We start from the raw sequence: 26,769 nt of genomic DNA, 5'->3' as shown, positions 1-26,769 counted from the left end.
TAAAGGAGTTTCTTAGCTAGCAAGCTGATGGTCCTCTCCATCAACTGTTTGGAATACTTTGTGGATAAGATTGTGTTTTAATAAGTTTGTACTTCAATACTTTTAATGAAGGGGAATTTGGCAATAACTATCAAAATTGAAATTACATACATACCTCATACATATGTACATGTATAGACACATGCCAGAATCTCGAATTTTCACCTTTCAGCAAATATTGTAATAAATATACATGAATTTGTCACAAAATACTTTTAAATAGTGACCTCTTTCTGTTTGATTCACAGGATTTTGATTTGAATGAAAATTTCCAGAAATTTGTCTGCTGAATAATATAAATTTTAATTTTATTAAAAAAACATTCTTGTGTACTTTTTAAAGTATTTTGTCTATCAAAAGGGGTTTGGTTACATAAAATGGTATACTCCCTTTCTTAAATAATGAAGATTCAAATTTATTAACTAGAAGAGGCATTTGAAACATGTTTTTAAGTTAAAACAATCAAGTTGAAGAAGAATATGCAAAATCTGGTTCTAGTGTTGTTGTTTTGGTATCGTAGGAGAAAAATTTTTGAATATATGCCAACATCTTAACAGCAAGGGTTAAGCATTAGGAGACTTTTGACTTTTACTCTATACATCTGCTTTGTAACAAATAATTTCTGGGGCAGGGAGAAGAAAAAAAAAGAAAGCAAGGCATTCGTTTATATGTACTATAATTCAGAATGAAATTTAAATCATCTTATTATAGTTTGGAGAAATCACTAAGAATATAAGCAAAGGAAATAGAGATCTAATATTTTAATCAGACTTTCCCCTGCTAATATTGGCATAAAGTGCACTAAAGGTAACAGACCATTTCATATTATATAGAAAATTTGTTTTACTATATTCTCCAGGATATATAAAACCACCTAAAGGTGGCAAGTTTAGGTATGAACCAAGGTATAGAACAAAGCCTGGCTAAAAGACCTTATATTTATCAAATTCATAAGTATTTAAAAAATCTCATATGAATTCTCTGATGTTGAAAAAGTTCATTACATTCATAAGGTCTCTATTTGGAAAATATTCTCTGATATTTAATAAGGGATGTGCCATAGGTAAAGACCCTTCCACATTCATTTATATTCATGAGGCTTATCTCCAGTACACATCCTCTGAAGTCTAGCAAGATATATACTTGCACTGAAGGCTGTGCCACCTTCATTGCATTTCTGGGTTTTCCCTCTACCATGACAGCTTAGTGAAGGTAAAGAATGAGTTCTATTTGAAGGCTTCCCGGCATGCATTGCATTTCAAAGATTCTCTTCTTTAGTTGGTTCCCCTGAATCTCACTAACATTAAAATTTTTCTTAGGTTTTTATTACATGCATCATGTTTATTTACACTCTATTTGGAATAACACTAATAAAGAATATTGGTTTCAGAATGGTTAGGAAGCACACAGGTTGCTCATTAGTAAGAAAATAATACAACCTAGATTGAAGGTTATTTAAGTAAATAATGTATTGGCATGGGACATTACAGAATCTCAATAAATGTTAGTTTCCTTTTCTCCTTTGGTAAAATGTAGTGCTATTTTTGTTGTAAAATAAGTCACAATAGTAATTCAAATGAATTCTAAATTGTTTCTTTTTTTCATACCAGAATGAACTGTAATAATCTTGATGACATTGCAAAATGTTATTGCTGAAACAATCATTAATCAAGGATATATCTAGCTGAAAGAAAAACTGTATTGTATCTACCTGTGAGTCTTTTGCACTGTTAAAAAATTTCTATGAAGAAGTTCCAGACTAACGTCAGCAAATACAGCTTATTTTTTGTCATTTGGAAAATTATTGTTTTTATTCCAAAAATGCAAAAATTATTTCCTTTTTAAAAAGTAATGTTAGAATGAAGGTCAAAAGAAAACTAGAACAAGAAAGAAGTGATGTCTGTCTTTTATAATGAGCTTTCCCCAATCTATTTGAACACCTTGCATGGTTTTTAAGCATATTTAATCATCACTTCAACTAATGTTATTTTTCTCCATGATGTATTTTACTTGCTTATTTTCATAATGATTTAGGTTTCATTGAATTATTTAACTTTGTGTTTCTTGTCTATCTTACTAATTAATATGAGTATAATTTTCCTGTGAGCACCATTTTGGCTATATCATGTTACTGATAGTAATTATGGTTGAGATAACAACTAATTTTTGACTTGTTTGATTGCTTGTAATGTGTCATGTATTATGTAAAGTATGCTACATGATGCATGAAATATTGCTTTTTAGCCTTTTCAATGTTTAAATCTGAATTCTATTTCACGCCTCATTGTTTCTTTTGTTACCTTTGCCTAGAATATTAGCTCCTCTTTAACTTTCAACTTGTGTTATTTTAGTTTGTGTCTCTTATAAAGGGTAACAATGTAGCCAATTTTTTTCAAAAATTTATTTATTCTAATTTGTTATAGATGACAGCAGAATGCAATTCAATTCATATTACACAAATAGAGCACAATTTTTCATGTCTCTGGTTGTACACAAAGTAGAGGCAATTTTTAAAAAATTACTGTGAGACTCTCATTTAATAAGTGAATATAACTTGCTCAAATTGTTGACATGCTCATATAGGCTCCCGACAAGCTCTATCCTGTTTTCTACTTACCCTGCTTTTTTTTTTTGTTTTTGTTTTTGGTACTGCGGATTGAACTCAGGGGCACTCTACCACTGAGCCACATCCCCAGTTCTAAAAAAAATGTTTTTTAAAACAAACAATTTAGAATTTTTTACTTAGAGATAGGGTCTCACTGAGTTGCTTAGTGCTTGTAGTTGCTGAGGCTGGCTTTGAACTCCTCCTGCCTCAGCCTCAGGAGCCACTGGGATTACAGGCATGTCACCGTGCCCCGTTTACCCTGCTTTTTATTGTTTACTTTTTTCATTCTCCCAATCTATGTTCTTTGCTCCATGTTAACTGGACACATTAGAAGTTATCTAGCCTATATGTGGGGTATCTAAATTGTCAACACATATATTTCTATCAATACTCCTGCTTTGCTATGAACATGAAGAACTAAACAAGATCTAGATCCTCACATTCCAACCAAGTTAAGAATCTTGGCAGCATTTTAATTTCTTATTCTGCATACCTTCTTGTCAATTGCCTTTTGTACTCAGATGTTGAGGTGGTACAGATTTTAATTATAAATTTCCATCAAAATTTTTTTTAAATTAACATTTATTTTGACCAAACTATAAGTTTTACTTTTTTACTTGCTCACTATTCTTTACCTCCCATATTCCTCTTAGATTAATTTCCAGGAAACACATCTTCTAGAAATTCAGAGAGAGTTCAGGGGTATTAAACTTACCAAGTTTATGTGTTTGAAAAGATTTTTATTTTCCTGACATCTGATGATATTTGATATGAGAATGAATTTTATACTCTAAATAATTTTCTCCCAGAATTTTAAGATAACAGCTTTCTTTAAAAAGTTATGTTTATGGGGGCTGGGGATGTGGCTTAAGTGGTAATGCGCTCACCTGGCATGCGTGGGGCACTGGGTTCGATCCTCAGCACCCCATAAAATAAAATAAAGATGTTGTGTCCACCGAAAACTGAAAAAAAATATTTAAAAAATCTCTCTCTCTCTCTCTTAAAAAAATTATGTTTATGTTATGGGCCAGACTATATGGGCAATGACCAAACAGACTCCATTTTGCCCTGAGACACGTCATGTAAGAAATGCCTCTCCCAGGGAAAGCCCCATCTCTGTACCCATCAACCTTTGCTTAGCATAGCACGTTTGACAGCACAAAATGGCAATTCTTATGCAATGTAAAAGTGTTCTCTCTTTGGTTCCCGTTTTTCTTGGAAAATGTACCCTGTTAGAGATTGATTGTCTAGATGTTAGTAGCCATTCTTTAACTTGTACACAACTAGGGAAGTTTTGGCCCACTCTCTTTTCTGCTTATGATTTTAGATCTCATGACTTTTGTTTATGGTTTTGAATCATAGCAACAGTCACTTATGCTTTAATATGGTTTTGGACTATAAAAGGTGTACTCAAACCCATGGAGGGGGTCAAAGGGTGTACACTTGTAGCCTGCCCCTTGGCCTGCCAGCTGGTGGATCTGGACCGCCAACTGTTGAATAAAGTTTCCGTCTCCTGCTTTAAGATCCACTCAGTGATTTATTGCAATCTCCCCTTAACATTTAATGATGTCAAGGAAAGTACAATGAATTTTACCTGAAGCTTTTAGGATTTTTCTCTCTTATCAGTGATGTTAAGTTCCTCCCCTAGTTTAAGACTGTTTCACTCACAGCAGCTATGTGTTTTCTTTATTCTTCTCCTTTCTATGGGGAACTTTAAAAATATTTATTTGAATATTTCATTCCCTATGTTCCCTCTGACTTCTGAAATGCAGTTTCTAAAGTTAGAAATGCCACTTTTCCAGGTTGATGCTGTAGCTCAATGATACAGCAATTGTGTAGCATGCATGAGGCTCCGCGTTTGCACTTAACATTTCTTTTTCTTATATTTAATGACATGGTCTCCAGATTCAAATTTCTAGCTCAGTCATTTGTTCTTCAGTTATGCTTATACTGATATTTGGGGGGATACAGTAAATTTTTTTCAAACAACATAATTATAAATTTCTCCCTTATCTAATTGTTTTATCCTCATAAAATATGTTTTAATTTCACAAATGTAGCCTCTTATCTCTCTGAAGATATTAATTATACTTCTTGCACAGTGTCTATTTTTTATTCTGTTATTCCCATCTACTCAACTCTTAATTCTTTATTGGATGCTTTTTCAAAAATGAAATTGCTTTTTCTTATATTTGGTAATGCTAGATCATTTACTTAAGTTTGTATCTGCTTTTCTCTATTAACTTCAATATAAGAATGCCTGGTGAGGTCACTTCTGCTCGCCCGCCTAAATTGCGCCTGCGCACAACATCTCTTCTGCTCCAGTCTCCAGCCTGAGTCGCAGTGATAAGGCTAAATGCACTAAGAAAGTCGGTAAATATGGGACCCGCTATGGTGCCTCCCTCTGGGAAAATGGTGAAGAAATCAGCCAGCACACCAAGTATACTTGTTCCTTCTGTGGCAAAACCAAGATGAAGAGATGGCACTGTGGTTCCTGCATGAAAACAGCGGCTGGTGGTGCCTGGACCTACAACACCACTTCTGCCATTACAGTTAAGTCTGCAATCAGAAGGCTGAAGGAATTGAAAGACTACCATATCACAAAATTGTGGTTTGTTGTTAATTGTATTAACTGGATGTTCTGATGTGAACTGCATTAATATTGCCCTTTCAAAAGCGATTTGTAAATTGAAGCCCTTCTCATTTGAATTGGAAAATTTTGCTGAGATGGGTTATTGTAATTCAGGTCTTTCCCCCCAAGTAGTCAGATGATAATGGCATGAAACTGAGTCTTACAGCTTAGGTATATGCTTAGCTTTTTTTTTTTTTTTTTTTTTTTTTTTTTAACCACTGTTCAACTACTCAGATACATTAACATATTGTACAAAATTTGTTTTAAAGGTAAAATGTGCTAAAATACACAAAGGATATACATAAAAAAAAAAAATTATGCCTGGTGATTGGGTGAGGACTACCATGGGTGAATAGCTCAGTTTCTTCATTCCAAGTGTCCTTATTTGTCTTCTGTTCCTGGAGGCAGAAACCTCTTTTAGAAATAGGTGCAGTGAGGGGCTCACCTACAGTCCTTATGGTAGTACCAACGCCCTGTCCCAGCATCCATGACCTGGAGCAATGCTGGGATGTCACTAACAGTGTCTAATTCAACATGTATTTCAGAACAGAGTTCCCTACTTCCCTTCTCCCCCAGATTACAGATTCTCTTTCTCTCTTCCTCCACTCATTAGTAATTCCTGGCCCAACTTTCTTGTTTTATAGTATCATTTCAGATATATTTGTTCATTTTCCTGTAATTTCCAGTGATTTGGTGCAGGTGGGGAAGACTGGAACATGCTGTTTTGATTAAGTCTTATTTTTTAGCATTAATATTCTGGGACAACAATAAAGCAGTTTTTTATTTTCTTAAAAAATTTGGTGGGGGTTGAGGCTGTGGCTTAGCTGTAGAGTGCTCACCCAGCACATACGAGGCCCTGGGTTTGACCCTCAGCACCACATAAAAATAAATAAATAAAATAAAGGTATAAAAAAAATGTGGTGGTACCTAGGGCCTTGTACATGCTAGGCAAGTGCCCTACCACTAAGCTACATCCCCTGCCCTATTTTTCCTTTTAAAGGTATTTGAGGAGTAAAAACATGATCTTTGCATTTGGGATGCAAGGCAAGTATGCAAATTCCACATTATAGGAATGTGATGTTTTACAAAGCTCCCTCCCACCTAAAGACAGACTTAGCTAGGTGAGATGTGGTAATTGCTAATTAAATGATGTGTTTGTAAGGTTAAGCCAAAGTTCAGAAACACTCACATAAATTATCAGTGTATTTGTTAAAGTTTCTCCTGTGCTGAAGTAACAGATGTATTTTTTTTTTTTTAGGACAAAACCAAAACAAAGCAGAAAAACCTTTAAAATCCTGCTTTACAAATATAGACATTGGATTTGGGACAGCTTAAGGAAAGACCAACAGCTCTCTCACATCCTTGTGATCTGAGATCAAATGCTTTGATTCAAATGATAGAAAAATGTGATTGGGAAAGTGGTTTCTAATAAAAGCCATAATGTCATAGTGGCTTTCTTTTCTTCCTACCCATTCATGTGAAGTGTTCTGAAAAATATTATTAGGTTATCTCTCTATATCTGTCTAAATTCTTTGGGAGAAAAACATAGTTAAAAGATACGAAAGTATTATAACATATGAATAATTTAACTTCAAAAAATTTTGAAAAGTGACCTTAAAGCTGCAGAATTCAATCAATTTAATGGGTCACTCTTGAGGATTTATCATTTATGCTTTCTATTTAAGTAGGTGAGTTTATAACAATAAATTGCTTTTATGGATGCTGGTGGTTGAAGGGAAGAATGAGACAAATATTAATCATCCTGTGAGAGAAACAGAACACATCAAGTGTTTCACTACCAAACTCTGAGTCTGCTTTTCTTTGCTGGAGCTTACCCTAGGTAATGATGCTTCATGTTAATTCAATTTTGTGAAAGGATTTTTTTTTCTTGAAGCTACGATTAAAAATTATAATATCAGCATTCTTTCCTAGACCAACAAAGCAACATTTGGCAGTAGGTGGGAGTGGGACTTCACCCTTTCACACAAAAATTTTGGATTAAATTAGCATTTTATCATCACGCCAAACACAAGACAACCCTGGGTGCTCTCATCTTGTTTTACCTTCATAACATAAGGCCAACCTCATAACTGGGCACAGATGAGAGAACCAGTGAAGTATTAGAGTGGTGTGGCCTGATATCCTAGGAGCAAAAGCCCCAAATAACCTAAGAGGTGGTTGCTAGAATAATTAAATTGATTTTAGAGTTCTGCTGAATTAACCATATGGCATTAGACTGACAAAGGTGCTTTTTTCTGAGCACCTTATTATACATGATTGGAACCGGAATCTGATGATGCCACAGCCGGAGAATACCAGCTTGTTTACTGTGACCCAAACCCTGGTAAATCTTCAGTCCTGAGAGATGTCCAGTAAGTATAACGAGGACCACTTGACTCACATTGTAGATGGACTTTCCTCCGTTGTTCCTTTGTGTCCTTATTGACCTTAGCTTTTTTTGTTTCTGGGATACATACTTTAAGTTCCTTGTTTTAGGGAATGATGAATTTGGCTGTAGCCAAAAATTCTCTTATATCATTCCTTAGTGCTCAGTGAAAACAGAATGTCTGATCTTTTTTGGAATTTTTTTGGTCGGCTTTGTTTATGGATTACTATATTAGTTTTCTAAAATGTTTGGTGTCTTCTAATATTAAGTCAATACATTTCTAAGCTTAATTCATGAAGAGGTTTCCATGTTTTGTACCAAGTTTCCATAATGTGATTAAAAGAGAGATGGATAGGCTATTTGTATTTCTACTAAAACATTTATTTTGTTTTTATTAAAGAGCAGGCTTTGATGATACAACAGAGTAAACAGGAGAGGGGGCAGGAGATATTCTGCATTCTGGGAAAGGGAATAGCTGGCTAGGAAGGCCACAGGCAAAGTAAGTTTTATCACCATAGTGGACTGAGGGCATAACTTAGTGGTAGAACAGATGCTTAGCATAGGCCTTGGGTTCCATCCCCAGCAGGAAATGAAGGAAAGAAGGAAGGGAGGGAATGGAGAAAGGGGAAAGGTGACATTTAAGACATCAAGTTTTACTGGAGAGAGAGAGAGACGAGGGAGAGAGAGAGAGAGAGAGAGAGAGAGAGAGAGAGAGAGAAGAAGAAGAAGGAGGAGGAGGAGGAGGAGGAGGAGGAGGAGGAGGAGGAGGAGGAGGAGAGGAGAGGGGAGGGGAGGGGAGGGGGGAGGGGAATGGAGAGGAGAGGAAAGGAAGGAAGGGGAGGGGAGGGGAGGGGGGAGGGGATTTATGTGTATATCAGAATGGTATTCTTGGAGATTAAATTTGTGTTTTATCTCTGCTCTTGTGAGATGGGACGGGTAATGCTGAGGAATCATCTAAACGACCAGGGTATATGGACTCACTGAAGAGGATGACTTGTCACTGATACATGGATGAACTCGCTCAGAGGTGAAGGAGTGGGGGTGAATGAGCCTCCAGTGTTTGCACATCTGTGCTCCCTTGCAGGCAGTTAAGATCCCCGGAAAGAGAGTTCAATTGGTCTTGTAGTGAGTGTCAGAAGGGCAGAACTGATGGATCCTTTATCTCCATAAGATAGAGAAATAAGCCCCTGTGCACTGGCACAGCTCTGGACTCCATCAAAGTTCTTTGTGAGGGGAGTGGAGTGAGCCCTTGTGTATTCTGAGGGTTATACAGGAGAGCAGCCTGATTCCTGGGGATAGCCTAGAGACTAAAAAGAGGAGCAGTGGTTACTAGTCCCTCAAGGAAGCATCAGAACCATGCTGGACATGGATCTCAGGGAGACAGGAACCTCAGAGGAAAAGGGCCTTCAGGATTGAAGGACCTGAGCATTGGTGTTGGGCCTACAGAGGCAAATGGTAGGCCCCAAGAGGTTGTGAGACTCATCCTGACCTACGTGAAGGCTGAAACTGAGGAACTCCCCTAAGGAAGGAGGTGCAGGGCTGGGTCAGCCATAGTAGAAATATGGTGGTCAGCAGGGAAAGATCCCAGAGTGCCAGCAAAGGGTCACATCAGCCGTGGGGCTCAGGCTGCCGGTCATCAGACTGAATGATATGTGCGGGCAATGCATAGGAAGTGGGGAACCTGGGAGGGCAACACTGGCTTTCTTGCCACTCAGGCACTTACTTGGAAGTTCAGTCAGTTTTGACTTGAGGTCAGAATGACACGACCTACCCATGCAATTTTTCTGTGCTCTGAGAAAGTTCCTCACAGTAACAGTTAAATTACTGCTCTTCCAGATTCATTATGGAATTATGTTTGACTTTAATTTTGTTGATCCTCATCATAGTATTAGAAAATATACACCAGAAAATAAGTACCTGGTATTCTGATTACATGTATTTGCTGTAAAAGCAAAAGTGAGGACCAAGAAATTTCTAGAATTTCCTTACAATGCAATTTACCTTATAGATTTTGATTTTGATCTATTAGATCAAAATTAATTTGATTTGATCTATTCAATAGATTTTGCTCTATTAATTTTTTCAACTTGATTTCAAAGTGCTGCTCAATTAGTAGGAGATATCTTAGGTGACCTAGAATGCAGAAGAAGGCAAATAGTACAAGATGTCAATAAAGCACTAACCACTGAGCCAGCTCTCTGCTTCAAGTTTCCTCTACTTCAACCTCAGGCCTCAATTCCTCCTCTATAAATCTCTCAAAAATGAGTTTTACCCCCTGAACCACTTTTATGGTTCAAAAACATTTCCATTGAAAATCATATAATAGCTTCTATAAATCTCAGATCCCAAGAAGACAACTGAAAATCTCAGTGGGATGTAGTGAAAAGATTTTGTATTCTGTAAAAAACTGAAAACTTGCTTTCAGTAAAAGCTGACTAAACTAAGAGGAGATACAGTGATTCAAGTGAATTAAAAGGTATTTGTAATGACACATTTTTAATATGGATAGAAGTATTTGATTACTTAGTAAAGAATCTTTAGGGTAGGTGTAACCACTTTCAATTTGTCTACGATAAGAATTATCAGTGCTGATTTAAGTATGCTTTTGCTATTTAACAATATGCATTTATAATATGCCCAGTGGAATAAATGTAAGTGTTGTACACAGCATGGGAGATAACAATTACTTACCCTGTAGGTTGGCTCTCAAATTCTTCTGACCATTGCTCTTGAATATCCTCTGTAGAAAGATCTACATCCCGGGTGGTGGCAAAATTGAACTCGCTGCCTTCATTTCCATGGAAATAAATGGAGTTCCCATCTGACTGACAGCTATGCTGTAGATAAAAAGAGAGCATGGGGTGGCTGTTGAATTGGCTTTGTAGCTGTATCTGTCTTACTTATGTGTAATTAGAGTTTTTAGAAAACTCATTATATTATTCCCTTTACAATGGACTCTTCATTCAAAAGAGCTTGTTACCTCCTTTTTTGCCTTGTTTAATTCAATTACAATTTCTTTCTAACTTATTAAGTTATCACAAAAAAGGAGTCAAGAGGGCATTTGAGCTTTGCCATCTCAGCCTTCGTTATGAAACAAGAATATTTTAATTGGAATAATTTCCCATCTTTACCACAGCCCTTGTTGTGAGAATTAAGTCTGATAATGACTTGTCATATATTTAAAATTCTGTGGTTATGGGCTAAATCGCACTGACCTTTTCAATATTCCATATATTTCTGACTTGCCATTCAAGTCTTTCACAATTTGTCTGTAAATGGGATATGAGTAGAATAGCCAGCTAATCAAAACAGGGAATACAGAAAAGGTCAAAGCAATTCCAGAGACGATTGTATATTCTCAGCTAGCTTTTGAGTAAAAGTTTCTGACCAGATCTAAGAAGGGCATGACATCCCCAATGAAGAACTGGGAATTCAGAAACTTTGTTATTCTCCAAAATGACACTTGCAGAAAATAAAGCGAAATAATATTTTTTTGTGATAATTTTTAAACATTTATGTGTGTGTGTGTGTGTGTGTGTGTGTGTGTGTGTGTGTTTGTGTGTAACTTTTAGCTTAAAGTGAATAGTCAGAAGTAAAATCAAACTCTGGAACTGAGTAAACTGAATGTTTACTTCTCAAAATTATAAGCTTGAATTAAACATTTTTGGTAATAAGTCATATATAAGGAAATACTAACACATATATAAGATTAAAAAATCTTTTAAGTTATATGCTCTCAAAATTAAATAGAAATGAAGAAAAACAATTGGACAAGAATTATCCATTAGGCCACTGACTATGGTAGCTCCTTGCTGTATTCCAGGTCTTAGCACAGTGCCTGGCATAGGGTAGGTATTCAAAAATATTTGAATAGTTCAAGAAGTGAATAAATGAATTACATGATTATATCTTTCCAGGAAATGGATTATTCTTTTGTGGCGAATTCACTATGTAAAAAGTATTAAGTAAGGTACTAGGGAGAAGGAGTTTATACATGTAATAATACATAATCTTTGCTTTCAAAAACCCCAGTCTATTTGAGATATATCAAAGACATGACCCAATGGTGAGGCTGCATATTGCCATATGCCAATGAATGCCATAAGGTAGCAATCACTCTGTCCATGGCTAGCCTAAGTAGGACAGCTTTATGGATGAGCAGGTTTTCAATTGGCTTTATGAGGGATGGAAAAAAATCCAAGTTGGATAATAAATATGAATGAATTACAATGGTGAAGTAGGAATGATTGGAGAATCAGACAGGAGTTTCTAAAGGATCTTAAATGGTAGTCTGAGGAATCTTTGTTCTGTTGGTAGTGGTGTTCCAGAACAGGGGAGAGATTACAGAGACCTTGTACGACAATTAAAGTGCCTATAGGTAGTAAAACCAATTGGGTTGGAATCAAGACTTGCTATTTGATAGAAAGAATGAATACAGTCCCTAGAAGGGAGTGGGAACATGTGATTTTAAAGGAGTCACTGCACAGCTCTAGGACATAAGCATGCCCTCTGGGCCCTGTCATCATCTTAGGTAATACTGTCGGATGTGGCATGCATCAGGGGCTTGAGAATCTTCTTCACACGCAACGAATACCGATTATTCACGCATGCTAAACTGAACTCATTATATGCAATCCTTAACCCAAACATATTGACCCAAATCTAGAATTTAGTTTATTTTACAGTAAATAGAAATAGTCAATGGATGACAAATCTAAAACTTCTCTTTTGCTCTGAATACTATAAGAACAATCAATGTTAAATGGAACAACAAAGGTGACTTTCCTCATAATAAACAACTGAGCTGTAAATAATGGTCTTCATAATTACCTTCATATAATCTTAATTCTGATCAACTGTGGCCTATGTTTATCTGCAACTATTATAAAGACTCAGACGTTGATACAACATCAGTATCCTAGGAAATGGCATACATGAAATATCTCCACATGTAATAAGAAAATTATTATTTTTTAAAATATATTTTTAGTTGTAGATGGACAATATATATATATGGCTGGGGATTTGGCTCAAGCGGTAACAAGCTCGCCTGGCATGCACGGGGCGCTGGGTTCAATCCTTAGCACCACATAAAATAAAGATGTTGTGTCTGCCTAAAAAACTGAAAAATCAATATTAAAAAATTCTCTCTCTCTCTCTCTTTAAAATATATATATATATAATTTATTTATTTATTTATTTATTTATTTATTTATATGTGGTGCTGAGGATCAAACCCAGTGCCTCACATGTATGAGGCAAGTGCTCTACCACTGAGCTACAGCCCCAGCCCAAAAATTATTTTTAATTTAAAATATTTTTGCAGTGCCACAGATCAAACCAAAGGCCTTTCACATGTTAAGTAAGTTCTATACCATGACCTACACTGTCAGCCCCAAGAATAATTTAAATAATATATTTGTGTAATAAAAAGAAATATTCACTTAACATGAAACCTTGGTCATTTTTGACTAAATGCCCATTTAATTAATCATTTCAATTTTGGTTTTATTTACTTCAAATTGTTTTTTAAATTGTTATATCTAATTATTGCTACATTTCAATATTTGTATTAGTAGCATACTTGGTGTCCATTTTAACCTTGAGATAGAAAATGTATGTAAACTAAATCATAAAACTGGGTAGCATATTGTTAAACTAGTTTCATGAAGTGAACTGGTAGAATAGAAAAGTGAAAGCATATTTTAAAGGATCGTTCTGCTAGTTTATTTGGGGTTCACATTTGGCAGTAGAACAAACCATTGCAACTGTGCAACTACTGAAAAATTAGTTATCAAATATACACTTTATCAGCATCACCACAATAGTGCTAACATATGAAACAGAAGTAATATTTACAATACTTATGAAGAAAGAAACCTGAAAAACATGTGAATGATTTAACTTCAAAAAATTTTGAAGTTAATGAGTTCCAATGAGTACTAATCAATTTTCCAAATAGTAGCATCTAAAAACTAACAGGCTATTTCTGTGAAAAATTTCTATAATAGATAGAAAGGTATGTTGTTGTTTTTTTTTAAATTAGAGCATTATACTTATACATAGTACTTGGGTTAATCGGACAAAATCATACATGCATGAAATTCTATTTCAGTTCACATTATCTCCCTTCCCCTGCCCACTTTGTTATTCTTCCTATACTCTACTGGTCTTCCTTTTGCTCGTCTATTTATTTATTTATTCTTTTTTTAGTTGTATATGGACTTAATGCCTTTATTTGTTTTTATGTGGTGCTAGGGTCAAACCCAGTGCCTCACACTTGAAGCAAGTACTCTACCACTGAGCTACAACTCCAGTTCCTCATCTATTTATTTTTGATTGGTTTAGAAAACATGTTTTTGACATACCTTTAAAATCTTTATAAAGCTGTTCCAATTTATAGTAAATGAACTAGATTAAATATCAAAGCTAAATTTAATCGAACAGGTTAGTACTTCATAAACAGTGTGTTGTAGCCTTTGCCCTAAAAACATCCTAATCTCGAAGGGGAGTCAGAGTTAGCTCTGTTCTCCCTCCCAAAGGAGCCCAGTGTCCTTTTAGGTGAGGAGGGGAAGAAGCATAGTTCTTGCAATAGTCTCTTCTTCATAATCTTAATACACTGACACCTTATCAAAGAAAGTCTATGACACACCCAAAGCAAGCAGCTGTCAGTGGAGGTAGTTCCACCTTCCCATGTCTTCACAAGATAATGCTGTCATTTTCCAGGCAATAGAGTCTGGAGATGTACAGAATACACAACTAGGAATGGCTTGCTCTGCTCTCCTCCCCGCTCCATGCTTGGGGGGGGGGGGATCAAGACATGATTTCCACCTTTGCCATTCTGAGAACCCAATGCTTTCAAGGTTTACAGTGAGAGTAAAGTTAAACAAGTTAAGTTAAACAAGCTAGTAGTGTAATACTGGACCCATAAAGATGGGGATAGCCTGTGTGAAATTGGAAAATTCCCGAGTTCCAGTGAGAACAATGGAACTACTGAGTCCCTTTTCAAAGAAGTTGGTCTATCCAGGCCCTATATTTAAGATTCCTGACTGGGTGCCAGGAGGAGCCAGTGTTGGGTTCTCATTCTGAGGATCCCTAAAGCAATTACAAGAAAGAATTACAGGTTAACTCTTAACTCTCTTTTAGGTTGGGTGACAGAGGCTCAATGTCTTGAAATTACTTGTTTTCCTAAACAATTTCCAATCCAAGAACTGATGATAGAAGGCATTCAGATTGGGACAGAGTCTCTGGGCACCCGCAGGTTTCCTCCTTGTAACTCTGCTTCTGCCTGGGAATACATGGCCTGCCTGGTTAGCGGGTGCTTGAACATTCTCCTAGAAACTCACTCAATTAATTCAGCACTTTCATGAATCAAGGAAAATTAAGACTGGAAAAGAACAAATCATTGGAAACCCAGGCCAATATAGATGGTAAAGAATGAAAACTTAGTTACAAACTAGCCTCAAGGAAATTGGGGACTGGAATCAGAAGGCTTGTTCAAATACATTTCCTCTGCTTAATGACTAAAGTTTTATACATGTTATAATTAACTCTTCTAGGCCTCAGTTTCTCTGGCCAAAAAATGAAATCAATAGTATCTATTCTCGAGATATTGTCAGAAGCACAAATATAGGAGGAAGTGTTTTTTTGAAACTTCAAAGTGCTAATAACGTAATCATTATTTCTGAAAATGTAGTTAAAGATATGCTGTTATTGCTGTTATATTTTATCCTTTTGGGAGTATATGATAGAACATATAAGACTATTTAAATATATTTTTGTCTCTAATCAGTCAAAAGATTCTCCAAGTTAAAATCTTTAGTAAAATATACAAGAATACATCCTACTGTAAGATATGGTAAAAATATCGCAAACATTCATATGCTATCAGGACAGATAAAAACACCAATTAAATTTTAAAAGCCCTTCAAGGTTTGGCAAATTAAGAAATATTCCCCTAACATAGGAAAACTCAATAATATAAGATGGCTGATGTCACTTTTCTTACAGATGAACTTGCACTGTGTAACCTTAGCCTCCTATGTTAAAAATCAGAGTGCAATGTGTATTAAAAGTATGAAAAGAATTTCAGGAAAGTGTCTCAATTTTAACAGCCAGCTGTTTTTGTTCAGTATCTATTCAAACTCATGTCATTTATATGCAATAATAAAATCCAAACAACTTAGCAAACAAATATCTATTTTGTGAGATACATGAGCTCTTGATACGATAAAAACAAGAATATTTTGGAATTCAGGACTATTTTATTTTGAGCCACGTGAAAAAATTTATCAGGTTTTCTTGAGGAAATAATTATATAGCAAATGTGACTTCTTGAGTCAGAATTTTTGCATGACTTATATTGAATATCAGGTAACTGAGCTTTTATTTTGGATACAATGCAAGAAACAGTTCTGCACACAGCTCTACATTTTTCTGTGTCTAGGCCTCCTAATGTGCATTGGGTATTGTGTTAATTATTTTTACTAATTTCATTATTTTAAAATTGATCAATGACATACTTTATACCTCTAGGAAGTAGTAGATTTCCAAATTTTAAAAATCCTTCAGTATAGTCTCTGTTTCTCTTTGTCAATCAAAACTATTTTTCTACATTGATGCTAAATGGATTTCCTTTACTTGACAAGCAGAACACAGTGTAACTAAGTGACAAGAATTTGCCATTCACAAAAGCATCAACAGGAAACATCGGTGCAAATTCCTCAATATAACAAGTCCTTGGCCACAATTCAGAATAGCATTTTTCTAGGGTTGCTCCCTATACTCTGCTGAAAATGTTAATGACTTCACCTCTGGACTTGTAAGAGTACTTACAATCACCTCCACCATTGTTTAATTAGGTTTCATCAAAGATGAACACTGAGGCACCTCTTAATATTATCTCCCTGGGGTCTAATGGCCCTGATGATTCTTTCAGGCATCTATAGCCTTACAATTTATTTTTTGACGATATACTTTTTGTCGGAATGAGTGTATTGGCCATTTGGGCAAAGCCAGCTTGCAGAGAGCTGGTGGCAGATGGAATGAAATCTGCCTGGTATGCCTTCCCCTCCACATGAGCAGAGAGCCATCCATTTCCTCCATTAAGGAGTTGTCACTCAGCCCACCCAGCTGGAAGACCATTTTTGATAGCCAAGCTGGCTGGTGGCAGACAATTCAGATACAAAGTGCACTTTAAAAGGAAGCTAAAACATCATTTGTAGGAAAATTGAAAATGCATGGCTTCCACCACAGCCAATTTTTTAATGACTGTAATATTTTAAGTGATTATTTTTGCCACTTCAGATTGCTCCTTAGAGAGGAGAGGTTTTTTAATTAAAATCTAGGCAATGCAAACAGATGAGATATGAGGAACAGAGGAAAGAGAAATAAGATGAATAAAATTAATTAAAATGGTATTGTTGGTGCAGCCATAAATTAGCCACTGTCTGGCTGGAAAAAAAAATGTATATATTGGTATAGGAAATTCTGGATTAATATGAGGTGTGTGCTGAAGAGGTTGGAAGCTGACCGACTTCCAGCCTACATGTCACTGTGTTTCTTAAGCCTTCTGCTATGCTATTGCTGTTGTATAGAAATCATCTTTCCTAAATCCTTGTTAACTGATCTTTAAAGATACAGATTTTCATGCTATAAATTTTAAAAAAATAAAAATAGGAAGAGAATGGCTGCTCTTCGGACTCCAAATGAATTTTGATCATTTTCCACCCATTTGATTTCTAGGTAATTTAATGCCAGTTAAAAAACTGAAAACTTGGCTGTGAACACAGTCCAGGTGCAGGAGGGTTGAAGTGCATTCTCTCTAGTCAACACAATGGACTCAACCATGGTGAGAGAATTTTAGGGAGTTAAGAGTGTTTTTTTCTCATTATTTTCTGGATTCATTAAGTATTCCCATTTGAGTTACTTTGTTCTAAGATTTATAAAGATTCAATTTAGGGTATATTTTGTGACAAGTGTATAATTACTTGGCAATAGTTATGACAACTCTAAAATAGCAATGGTGACGGATTTGAATTGGAATAATGAGAGGAAGAATAACAATGTAAAAATCCATAGGGCAGTTGTTAACCTTGTCTTTGGGGATCAACTTGACTTTCACAGTATCTGAGTTTTCAGACTTGCCTCTTCAAATTAAAGCCAAAGATGCTGGGCACGATTTGGGAGGCTGCAGGACAATTTGGAACACAGGGGCCATGTTTTATAGTAAAACTCAATGTCATTTGGCAACTCAGCCTCTGTTTTTTCATCTGTGAAATGGGGATAATTATAAGGATTAAATGAGAGGCTGCAGGGAAAATGCCTACCCCAAAGATTTATGAATCTTAGGAAATCCATAAATACTAATTTTCTTTCTTTTTTTGCCCCCATCTTTATTCATTCCTTTAAGAAATCTTACTTTAACGAATATTGCTATGCAATTTATTGTGCTACTTGCCTTGCTGAAGTACCAAGATGATGGAAATGTTACTTTTTTAAATATTCATACAGAATAAAATAAATTGCACTCATTGAATATTGTGCTAATTCAATTAGTGACTAAGTGTGTCAGCTTCAGACCAAAACAAAACAAAAACAAAAGGTGCATTAGCCAGGAAGGACCCGGGGATTTGTTTAAATGGTTATTTTCTGTAGAATTTATCAAAATTAGTTGTTTCTGTGTTATTGCCACTCTTGTCATGGCGATCTGGCTCATTTCCATGTTTCACTAATGCTATTCCACATTAATTACTGTACAAATAGGCCTCATTGGGGGGAAATTGTGAAAAGCACACTATTACATTTAACCCTTCATCCCCAAAGTACTCTTATTAGCTTAACAAATTATATTCTGGCTCATTCTACAATATCATGTACCCACCTCTTGGGGGAAACATGACAATATGAGCAGTACCATCCAGAGTGAAGAATACGCCAAGCACAGGGAATTTAGGTAGACAGCATGCAATTAACCAAGCTGGCATCTGGCCAGAAACAGGGTTAACGTTCTGATTGCTAATGGAAAAAGACATGGGAACATGGACTAGCCACGCGTCTTACTGGGCTCAGGTTTACCCTCCTTGGAAAGCCAGTGCTCAAATCCCTGAAGTCACACGCTAGATGGTTTCCAGTACAGTGATCTGCAAAGCACATTTCTCAAAAGCAAACCTGATTTCCTCCCATTTGTCCTTTTTATTCTGAGAAAACAAAATCATCAAATGGATTGTCGAAGCCTTCTTCTGGGTGCTCAATGGCATATTTTATGGAAAATAAATTGGGTTTTATTATAGACAGGCATTGCTCTGCCAGGAGGTTATATTCCCAAAAAGTAGGTTTAAAAATGAATTCTACTCAGTGTGATTTTTCCTTTCACTGTTTGTCTTAGGGTTTTAAAAATTTTTCCCCCTCATTAGCTTTGACTTGTGTTAAGACTTCAGATTTTTCAGACAAATTAATTTACATTTTTTTCCTACTTTGGACACAATGACCTTTTTCCTCCATTGATGATTCAGCAATTTATGACCACAGTGCTAGACGGGAAAGAGCAGAAGCTGAAAATTAAAGCTTCAATTCTTATTCAGGACTGGAGGCTTGCCTACTGTCCACTGGGGCAATGAATTTGGCAAATGCATAAAGTACAAGAGCAATAAGAAAATTAATAGACTCTCCTGTTTTGATTTAATGCTTCCCCTTAATGGATTGTTGATTTACCTAATGGCTGTTGTCTTCATTAGGGCCTTTTGGTGTTTGTTAAACTAGGAAAATTGTCATTATGGGACATAAAGGTGGTAAAAGGGAAGCAATCAAACTCAAGTAGTATGAGAGAGAAGACCCTTCTAAATTCTGTAACTTAGTGACTGTAAATTCTTGGTATAAATTTACAAATTTTAATGTTACTTTTTAAGGGAATTTCTTTTAAATGCAAAAATGATCAAAGCAAAGCCTATGCTAAAGGACAAAACTTCACAGCAGAGTCTACGACATCCAGTGCTGATTTACTTCTCAATGCAAGCTGACATATACGTATAGAAGGAGTAATCTGGAATTCTATGCAATCCACACAATAAACCAGGGCGATAAATAGAAAAAGATTAGCAGGTGCAGGCACAGCCACCAGAGTGGGAGGGTTTCTTACAAATAAAAAATATGTGGAACAGCACCTATCTCACAGTGATCTGCATTTAATCTGCAGGTCAATTCCAGGGTGGACAGAAACCAGTGATTTATGCCTCTGCAAGCTGAGGGAAAGTGGGTTAGCTGAGAAGGCTGAGAAGATAGAAACATTTATTAATGGTGAGTGAGCAGAGCACTCTCTTGCCCTCTTTCTCCTTTCTTTGTCTCTGTCTCTCTTTCACACACAAACTAAGGAGTCATGGATGATTTGTGCTTTCAAAATAAAAATTTTGGCTGTCACCATAGATGGGAGTAAACAAAAACTCCACCACACCACTACCACCAACAAAAACAAACAAAATGAAGCAGCTGCCTGACCAGTATTTACCTCCATGGCATATCGATCCATTCAGAAATTCTGCTTTATGAGGCACTATATCAAAGGATGAGGGAAAAAAACAGGAAACAAAAGCATCCTGCTCACAGCTCTTTCCAAATCATTTACTCCTATTTCTCCTCAGAGGACTTCACTGACCTCTTCAGGGGTTCTCTCTGATGGTAAGTAATGGAAAGCAGGCAGCTACAGCAATTCTGGGATGATCCTCCAAAAACTTGTATTTGATGTTTTTCTTTGAACTTGAAATTAAGAATATTCTCAGATTGCAGGATGCTTGTTTGAGGAGTTGGAAAGAAATGACTCTGATGGACTTGACTAGACTTTTCAAAAGTGACTAACCAAAACTGATCACTAAGCAGCCAGGGTCTTTATAGACACCAAGTTTATCTATTAAAGATATAAAACCAATGACAAGAGCTTCCTCATAATTCTGGCACCTACAAAGCAGTTTTGAAATGCTATCTATACTATGACTATTATCATCGTCATTATTACTATTATTTATCAGGATATCAGTTACTATTACTGTTATTATTTCCATCAATTATTATCTTGTATCCATGTAATTTTCATGCTGTTGCAAATATCAGTCCTGGATATGAGAATTGTATCCAGGGTAAACTTCCTAAACTTGATACTGTATGTCTTCAATGGGGAGTGCCAAAAAGTTCAGATCCTATCCTTCAATCCTTGAAGGCAAAGCCAAGACCATTCTCACAGTTGATGCACCTTGAAGTTGCCTTGAGATTAACCATTCCCCCACTTCAGATGGGAAGAATGCTTCCCTGGCTCCTAAATATGATGCAAAAACCCCTAGCCACAGGATGGAGGAACTGCCGGGGGATGGTAGTCATGGTAGCAAATGCTATTCTAGCAACTGCTGCTCTGAACTGATACAGTACACACATATCTTTAGAATAAGATCAACTGACACCAAGTCTTGATTTTTCTAGAAATGATATAAAACTTTTTTTTAAAAAAAATGGATGCAATTCTCCATAAAAGAAGGCAAAATCATTGTAACTAATAAGTATAACACAGGTGATATTATACCGGATGGATTTCAGGCTCTCTCCCTTGCTGAGTGCATGATCTGCTTACTCTGGGAGATCGCTAATGAGGGTGATGCTCTGGGGAGCTTTTGCACTTGCAGCAGTATATTTACTGGCATTTAAAGCCCCACATACTTGGTAGTGAACAAAGGGCTGCTGAGGGATTCGTGGGAAATAAAAAATGATGATAGTAATTAGAAGCACAATAGAATGGGGTGCACCTTTTCTCTCACATGGGAAAGTTCTCCGGAAAAACACTGGAAGATGAGTCAGGCAGGGGCCTGGATGTGTAAGGAGAGTGGAAGAGAAACACAGATGGCTGCATTGGAAAAACATATTGATTTTGTAATCTCTTAGAGTCCTCCTCAGCTTAACAACCGCAAATGAAAAAGCACAACAAATACAAGGCCTGAGTCTACATTAAAAGTTGTGTTCTATATGCTTATACAAATATGGCATAATGAATTCCACTGTAATGTATAATTATAATGCACCAATAAAAATAAATTTTAAAAATCCATGTTCATATATGTGTGTGTGTGTGTGTGTGTGTGTGTGTGTGTGTGTGTGTGTATTTCATATTAATTACGAAAGAGCCAACAGATGGTAATGGCCTTCTACCAACCCAGGGCAGATTTACACCAGTGACCTATAATTGCAATTCTCCAGATCATGTAACTCCTTAAGCTAATTACTCTATTTGATCTTATATCATTTTGCCCTACTTGAGATAAACAAGGATAGGCTCAGATGAGATAGATTAAATATTTCCAAAGAAATTGAAAGAAATAAATATGTACAGTGAAAGATAATGACTTGTTTTTATCTTTCCTATTTGACCTGTCACCCTCAAACACTGTTGTCAAGATCAGCAGGATAGTTTACATATTCACATTTTGTATCACTTTTGTCTTATTAATAGTAGCATTTTAAAAATATTCGTAGTTAATAATGAAAACCATTAGTAATCTTACATGAATGGCATTAAAATTTAAAGAAAGCACAGTGGATATATCCAGTATAACAAAGTGTTGAAATGGAATTCATTTACAGATTTTGTTGAAACCCCATGAAAATAGGTGGCACTACTCCATGTGCCAAAGTGATGTGACAGACCAACTCTAATAACCTGTCCAGAGAAGTGGTAAAATGGCTTAATTGCTCATTCACAATGAAGGTGTGCAAGCTTGAAGCTGAAGTGGGCCAGGAAGCTGAACCACAGAGAATTGATTTCTTTAAAGAGTTTTTGGTGACCTGTGAGTTCCTCTGAGGGTCATGTGGGCAAGGACAGCACCTCTCCTCACTTCAAGCCTAGTGCACAGGATGTAAGGACACAATGTAGAGAGCATGGTGAGTGTCCGGAGGTGTGGACCAGCGCTGGAGCCGCTTGGTAGGTTCTTGGGTAACAAGAGAACTTCACTTAGAAATAACTATTCTCCTGTTGATGGATTCAAGCTGAGTGTCTACCACAGAACAGGCCTGGGCTTATGCACATAAGAGGCCATTAAGGTAGTCTAAGATCCTTCCCTAAAGATCTCTATGGAAGATAAGGAGTCCCCATCACAAAGAAATTGTATTTATGACAATCTGAGATCCTACAGTAAAAGATATATGCATGACTTTCCTGAGAGAAGCTCTGGGCAACTACAGGTGAGAGATCCCCAGCTTTGATAATGAATGGGAATGTTTCTTAAAAATCTATTGGTAAATTCAAGAAGGAGTCAGCTTTGATCACTTATCAGGCCAAAGGATCAAAAAAAAAATGACAGTTCCCAATAATATCTGCTTCTTGCCTCTTCTTTCTCCAGACCCAGCCTGCAGGGGTCAAAAGCTGAAACTAGTCACAGGTGGTAAGAAGGAGCTGCCCCTATTCCTCCTGAATAGGAGCTGAGATGGAGGAGCAGAGGAGCTGTGGGTGACACTTGGAGTATGCACATTATAATGAACTGATCACATTTGATAATGAACTGAGACATTTGGAAAACAACAGTAGTTGGAAAACTTTTTTTTTTTTTTTTGTCTATTAGCACTCTTGGAACCTATTCTAGTTTCTAGTTTTTGTGCAACGAGGGCAGGAATAAAAAAGCTGTCAAAATGAATATGGAAAGGGCTGAGGTTGTAGCTCAGCAGTAGAGTGCTTGCCTAGCATATATGAGGCACTGGGTTTGATTCTCAGCACCACATATAACTAAAGGTCCATTGACAACTAAAAAATATTTTTTTAAAAAATGAATATGAATAGCCACTGGAAATAGAATGGCATTATTTCTTGTATCCAGTTCTTACTCCAACAAGTTCTGTTTGTTCATCCTAACAGTGTGCTATGGAGGGAAGGAAGACATTTGCCCACAAAACTTCACTTAGACAAACACATTTGAACTGGGCAACTAAAGATGGAGAGGATTTACTAAGTAAAGAAAGAGGAAAGGTGAAAAACCATCTGCAAAGAACCGGGAGTGTGAAATTCAGTGTTGCGCTTGTGATGCTGGAGTACAATTAGGCAGAAGATGAGAATGAAAAGTCAGGCTGAGTCTGGGATGCAGCTCAGTGGTAAAGCCCTTGCTTAGCATGTGTGAGCACACAGGTTCAATCTCCAGTACCACAAAAAAAAAAAAAAAAAAAAAAAGGTTAGGTTGGCAATGGCTAGGAAATTTGCTTTGTATCATCCAGGCCTATGCAGGAAGCCATCAAAGGTCTTGAGTATGGAGGTAACATAATGTAATCTACATAAGGAATGATACTGGAGGGTTCCTCAGGGGCATCCCTTTGGATGATCCTTGGTTCCAATGTCCTTGTCAGGCAGTTGGCTATTATAAGACTCGATTTCTCCTTCTTCACAGTCCCACAGTCCCTACTCTATTGTATCTCCCATGTGGGTTACTGCAAATACCTCCTGTCTCCACAGGGAAATATTTTAATTCTTAGACCTTCTTAAGTTCACTTTAGGTCAGCAGTCAATACCTCAGATGGACCAGCAACCAGAATTTTGAAAATTAACTATTACAATATAAAAGAGAGAGAAATGACATATTTAGGCTGAACTGCTAAATTCTGAAGTGTGAAAAGCCAGTCATCTGAAGGAAGGAACATATATTATGCAGGGAACAAAATTGGAGTAATACCAAGAAATATGAGGAAAAATAAGAATATTTTAACCTGTAGCCATTCAATGATGGGGGGAGGGGAGAAATGGGCAGATAATTTAATAGGTTGGTACTGGGAAGAAACCCAGGATAATCAGGAAGCACATCAGTTCATACTCCCTACTTGTAAAAGCAAAGCTATGTGACAACTGAGAGTAAGAATTCTAAAATCAGATTGCTGGACTTGCCACTGATGGTTATGGAACACTTCTATGTTCTATTTCCATTTCTGAAAAATGGAACTAAATAGCACCTTCTTTAAAGTTTAAAAGGATCAATTATACAAGATAGTATGTGTGCATGCATATATTTCTGTGTATATATGAGTATACACATACATATTTGTGTGTGTGTGTGTATGTGTGTTTGTGTGTCTGGAACAGCAAGTGACTTGAAGCATAAGTGATCAATAAAACGCAGCTGCTATTACTCAGCCAGATAATTCTACTGGAGCTCAAAAATTTTTCCTTGAATTACAAATTACTTTGTAATACAGCACACTTTCTCAATTGATGCTATACTTCTCTTTGATTTAGTTAAAATGAAAATATCTTGTAAAAGTTTAATGAACACAGAAAAGATAAAGTGTAGGTTGAACAAACACAACCATCACAATCCAAAATTCAAAATAAAGCAATGTTTAAAACACATCTTTATAATAAATATGAACATGGATATATGTTTTCTAATTGATGGTATTCAGTTTTCATCTTAGAGGCCACCAAATAAAGGAACAATATTTGACAAATTACATGCAGTATAAACAATTTTTATTTTTAAAGTTCCGAATCACTTGGCAAAAGCAATTTTCCATTCTGAGACATTTGAATCAAAAATCAAAAGGGGGGGGCGTTATTCAAATGAGTTAAAAGGACAAATTCTTAAAATTTCATCATTGCATTTATTTGAAATTTTAAAAAGAGACTTCTGAGAAAATTTTCTGACAGCCAATTGAAAAGATAACAAATATCATTACCACAATTATTTTTTTTCTTAGTAGACTTAGGTCACCTGGCAAATCTCAGCTTATGATTCTAAGCTTATGGAAAGCTAAAGTGTATTCTACCCAGCGTTGTAATTTAATTAAAATTACTACTGAAGCAAAACCACACTTCATGCATTCTTTATCATGGGTGGTACCAAAGTACATGCATTTAGAAACTGAATACCTAATCAGATTAGTATAATAGCTTGTAAAATGAGGCAGAAAAAGTACATTTATGCAGTAAAGGCTACTGAGACCAAATGACAAATAATCACCATGGGAAAATGATGTGAATCCCAGACCCTGAGGTCTCCGGTTTTGCACACTTTCTGGCCAGTACTGAATGACAGCAGAAATCTCTCTTAATCAAGTGGCCATGGGATGACACATAGGGTACCCTGACAAAAGTTCATTTCTATACCCAAGCAAAAGTAATGTGTGGACTCTTTTAAAAGGAGCCAGGCTTCAGAAGGTTTGTCAGAACAAATATTCCTAAATTGAGCAAAGAGGATGCCTGTTTCTAATACCAGATAATTGATATAATAATATCATCAACTTGAAATAAAATGACTAGGGTTTAATTAGCTAAGGAAAAAGTTGTTTGTGTCAGGAGAGCTGCTGTGTTAAGCGTTCACTAAATAATTTGCAACCCTTTTTCTAGTACAGAAATGAATTATTAAGAGGTGAGCATTTTGGATCTTCATACTCTTTACTCTTCCTGTGATCTAACCCTCATCCAGCACAAGATTTTTTTTTTCACATCAGTAAGTCACATTTAAAAATTATCCAAGCTATTTTTGCATTTTATTTTCACATATTAGAAACCTGGAAGAGTCCAATTGAGAGTCTAATGACATTTTCCATGTTATTTCATTATTTTACCCATTTCCTGGGTAGGCAAACCCATGATTTCAATTCCTATTCATAATTGCAAAATTCGGATTTTCCTCTGAACTTCTGACCCATGCATCCAATCTCCTGTCAAATATTCTTGCTTGCCCTCGAATTATCAAGATCTATATGTCTAAAGTGATATCACCAACTTCCTGTGAACCTGTTCTTCCTCTTGTTTTCTGTTTCAGTGAATGACACACTGTCCATCCAGTTGCTCAAACCTTGTCCTTGACATCTGTCATTTCCTCATCTTCCCCACCAGTCCCCAATCTTCTTCGTTCCCTTTTAAAAATCTCTAAGATATTTTCTCCTTTCTCCCTACTTTTGACCAACCATGATCTTTCACTGGACTACTGTAGTCAGCTCCTATTTGGGATCTCCGCACTCACTTGCTCCTCTTTCCATTCCATCCTTTATTTCAAAGGGATATCTCAAAAGTCAAGTTGGATTGACTCTTATTTAAAGCACTTGAAGGACTGTCGCCTTCTGGATAAAGTTTAAACTCTACAGCAGTATATAGGA

At 36.3% G+C, this 26,769-nt stretch overlaps 1 protein-coding gene and 1 pseudogene across 2 annotated transcripts in view; one reads left to right on the top strand and one right to left on the bottom strand.

The window, feature by feature from the left end:
* The window catches only part of Reln (reelin), a 452,906-nt gene that overhangs the window by 171,210 nt on the left and 254,927 nt on the right, over positions 1-26,769 (bottom strand). For both annotated transcript variants that reach the window (XM_076862447.2, XM_076862444.2), the window contains exon 11: positions 10,354-10,499. In XM_076862447.2, the coding sequence (XP_076718562.1) occupies positions 10,354-10,499 (146 nt within the window). The remainder of the gene's footprint in view (positions 1-10,353; positions 10,500-26,769) is intronic.
* LOC143411784 (large ribosomal subunit protein eL43 pseudogene) lies at positions 4,063-5,289 on the top strand (annotated as a pseudogene).

Source organism: Callospermophilus lateralis, chromosome 1 (assembly GCF_048772815.1).
Source record: "Callospermophilus lateralis isolate mCalLat2 chromosome 1, mCalLat2.hap1, whole genome shotgun sequence".
Lineage (NCBI taxonomy): Eukaryota > Metazoa > Chordata > Mammalia > Rodentia > Sciuridae > Callospermophilus > Callospermophilus lateralis.
This window is presented reverse-complemented; position numbering and strand designations above follow the sequence as displayed.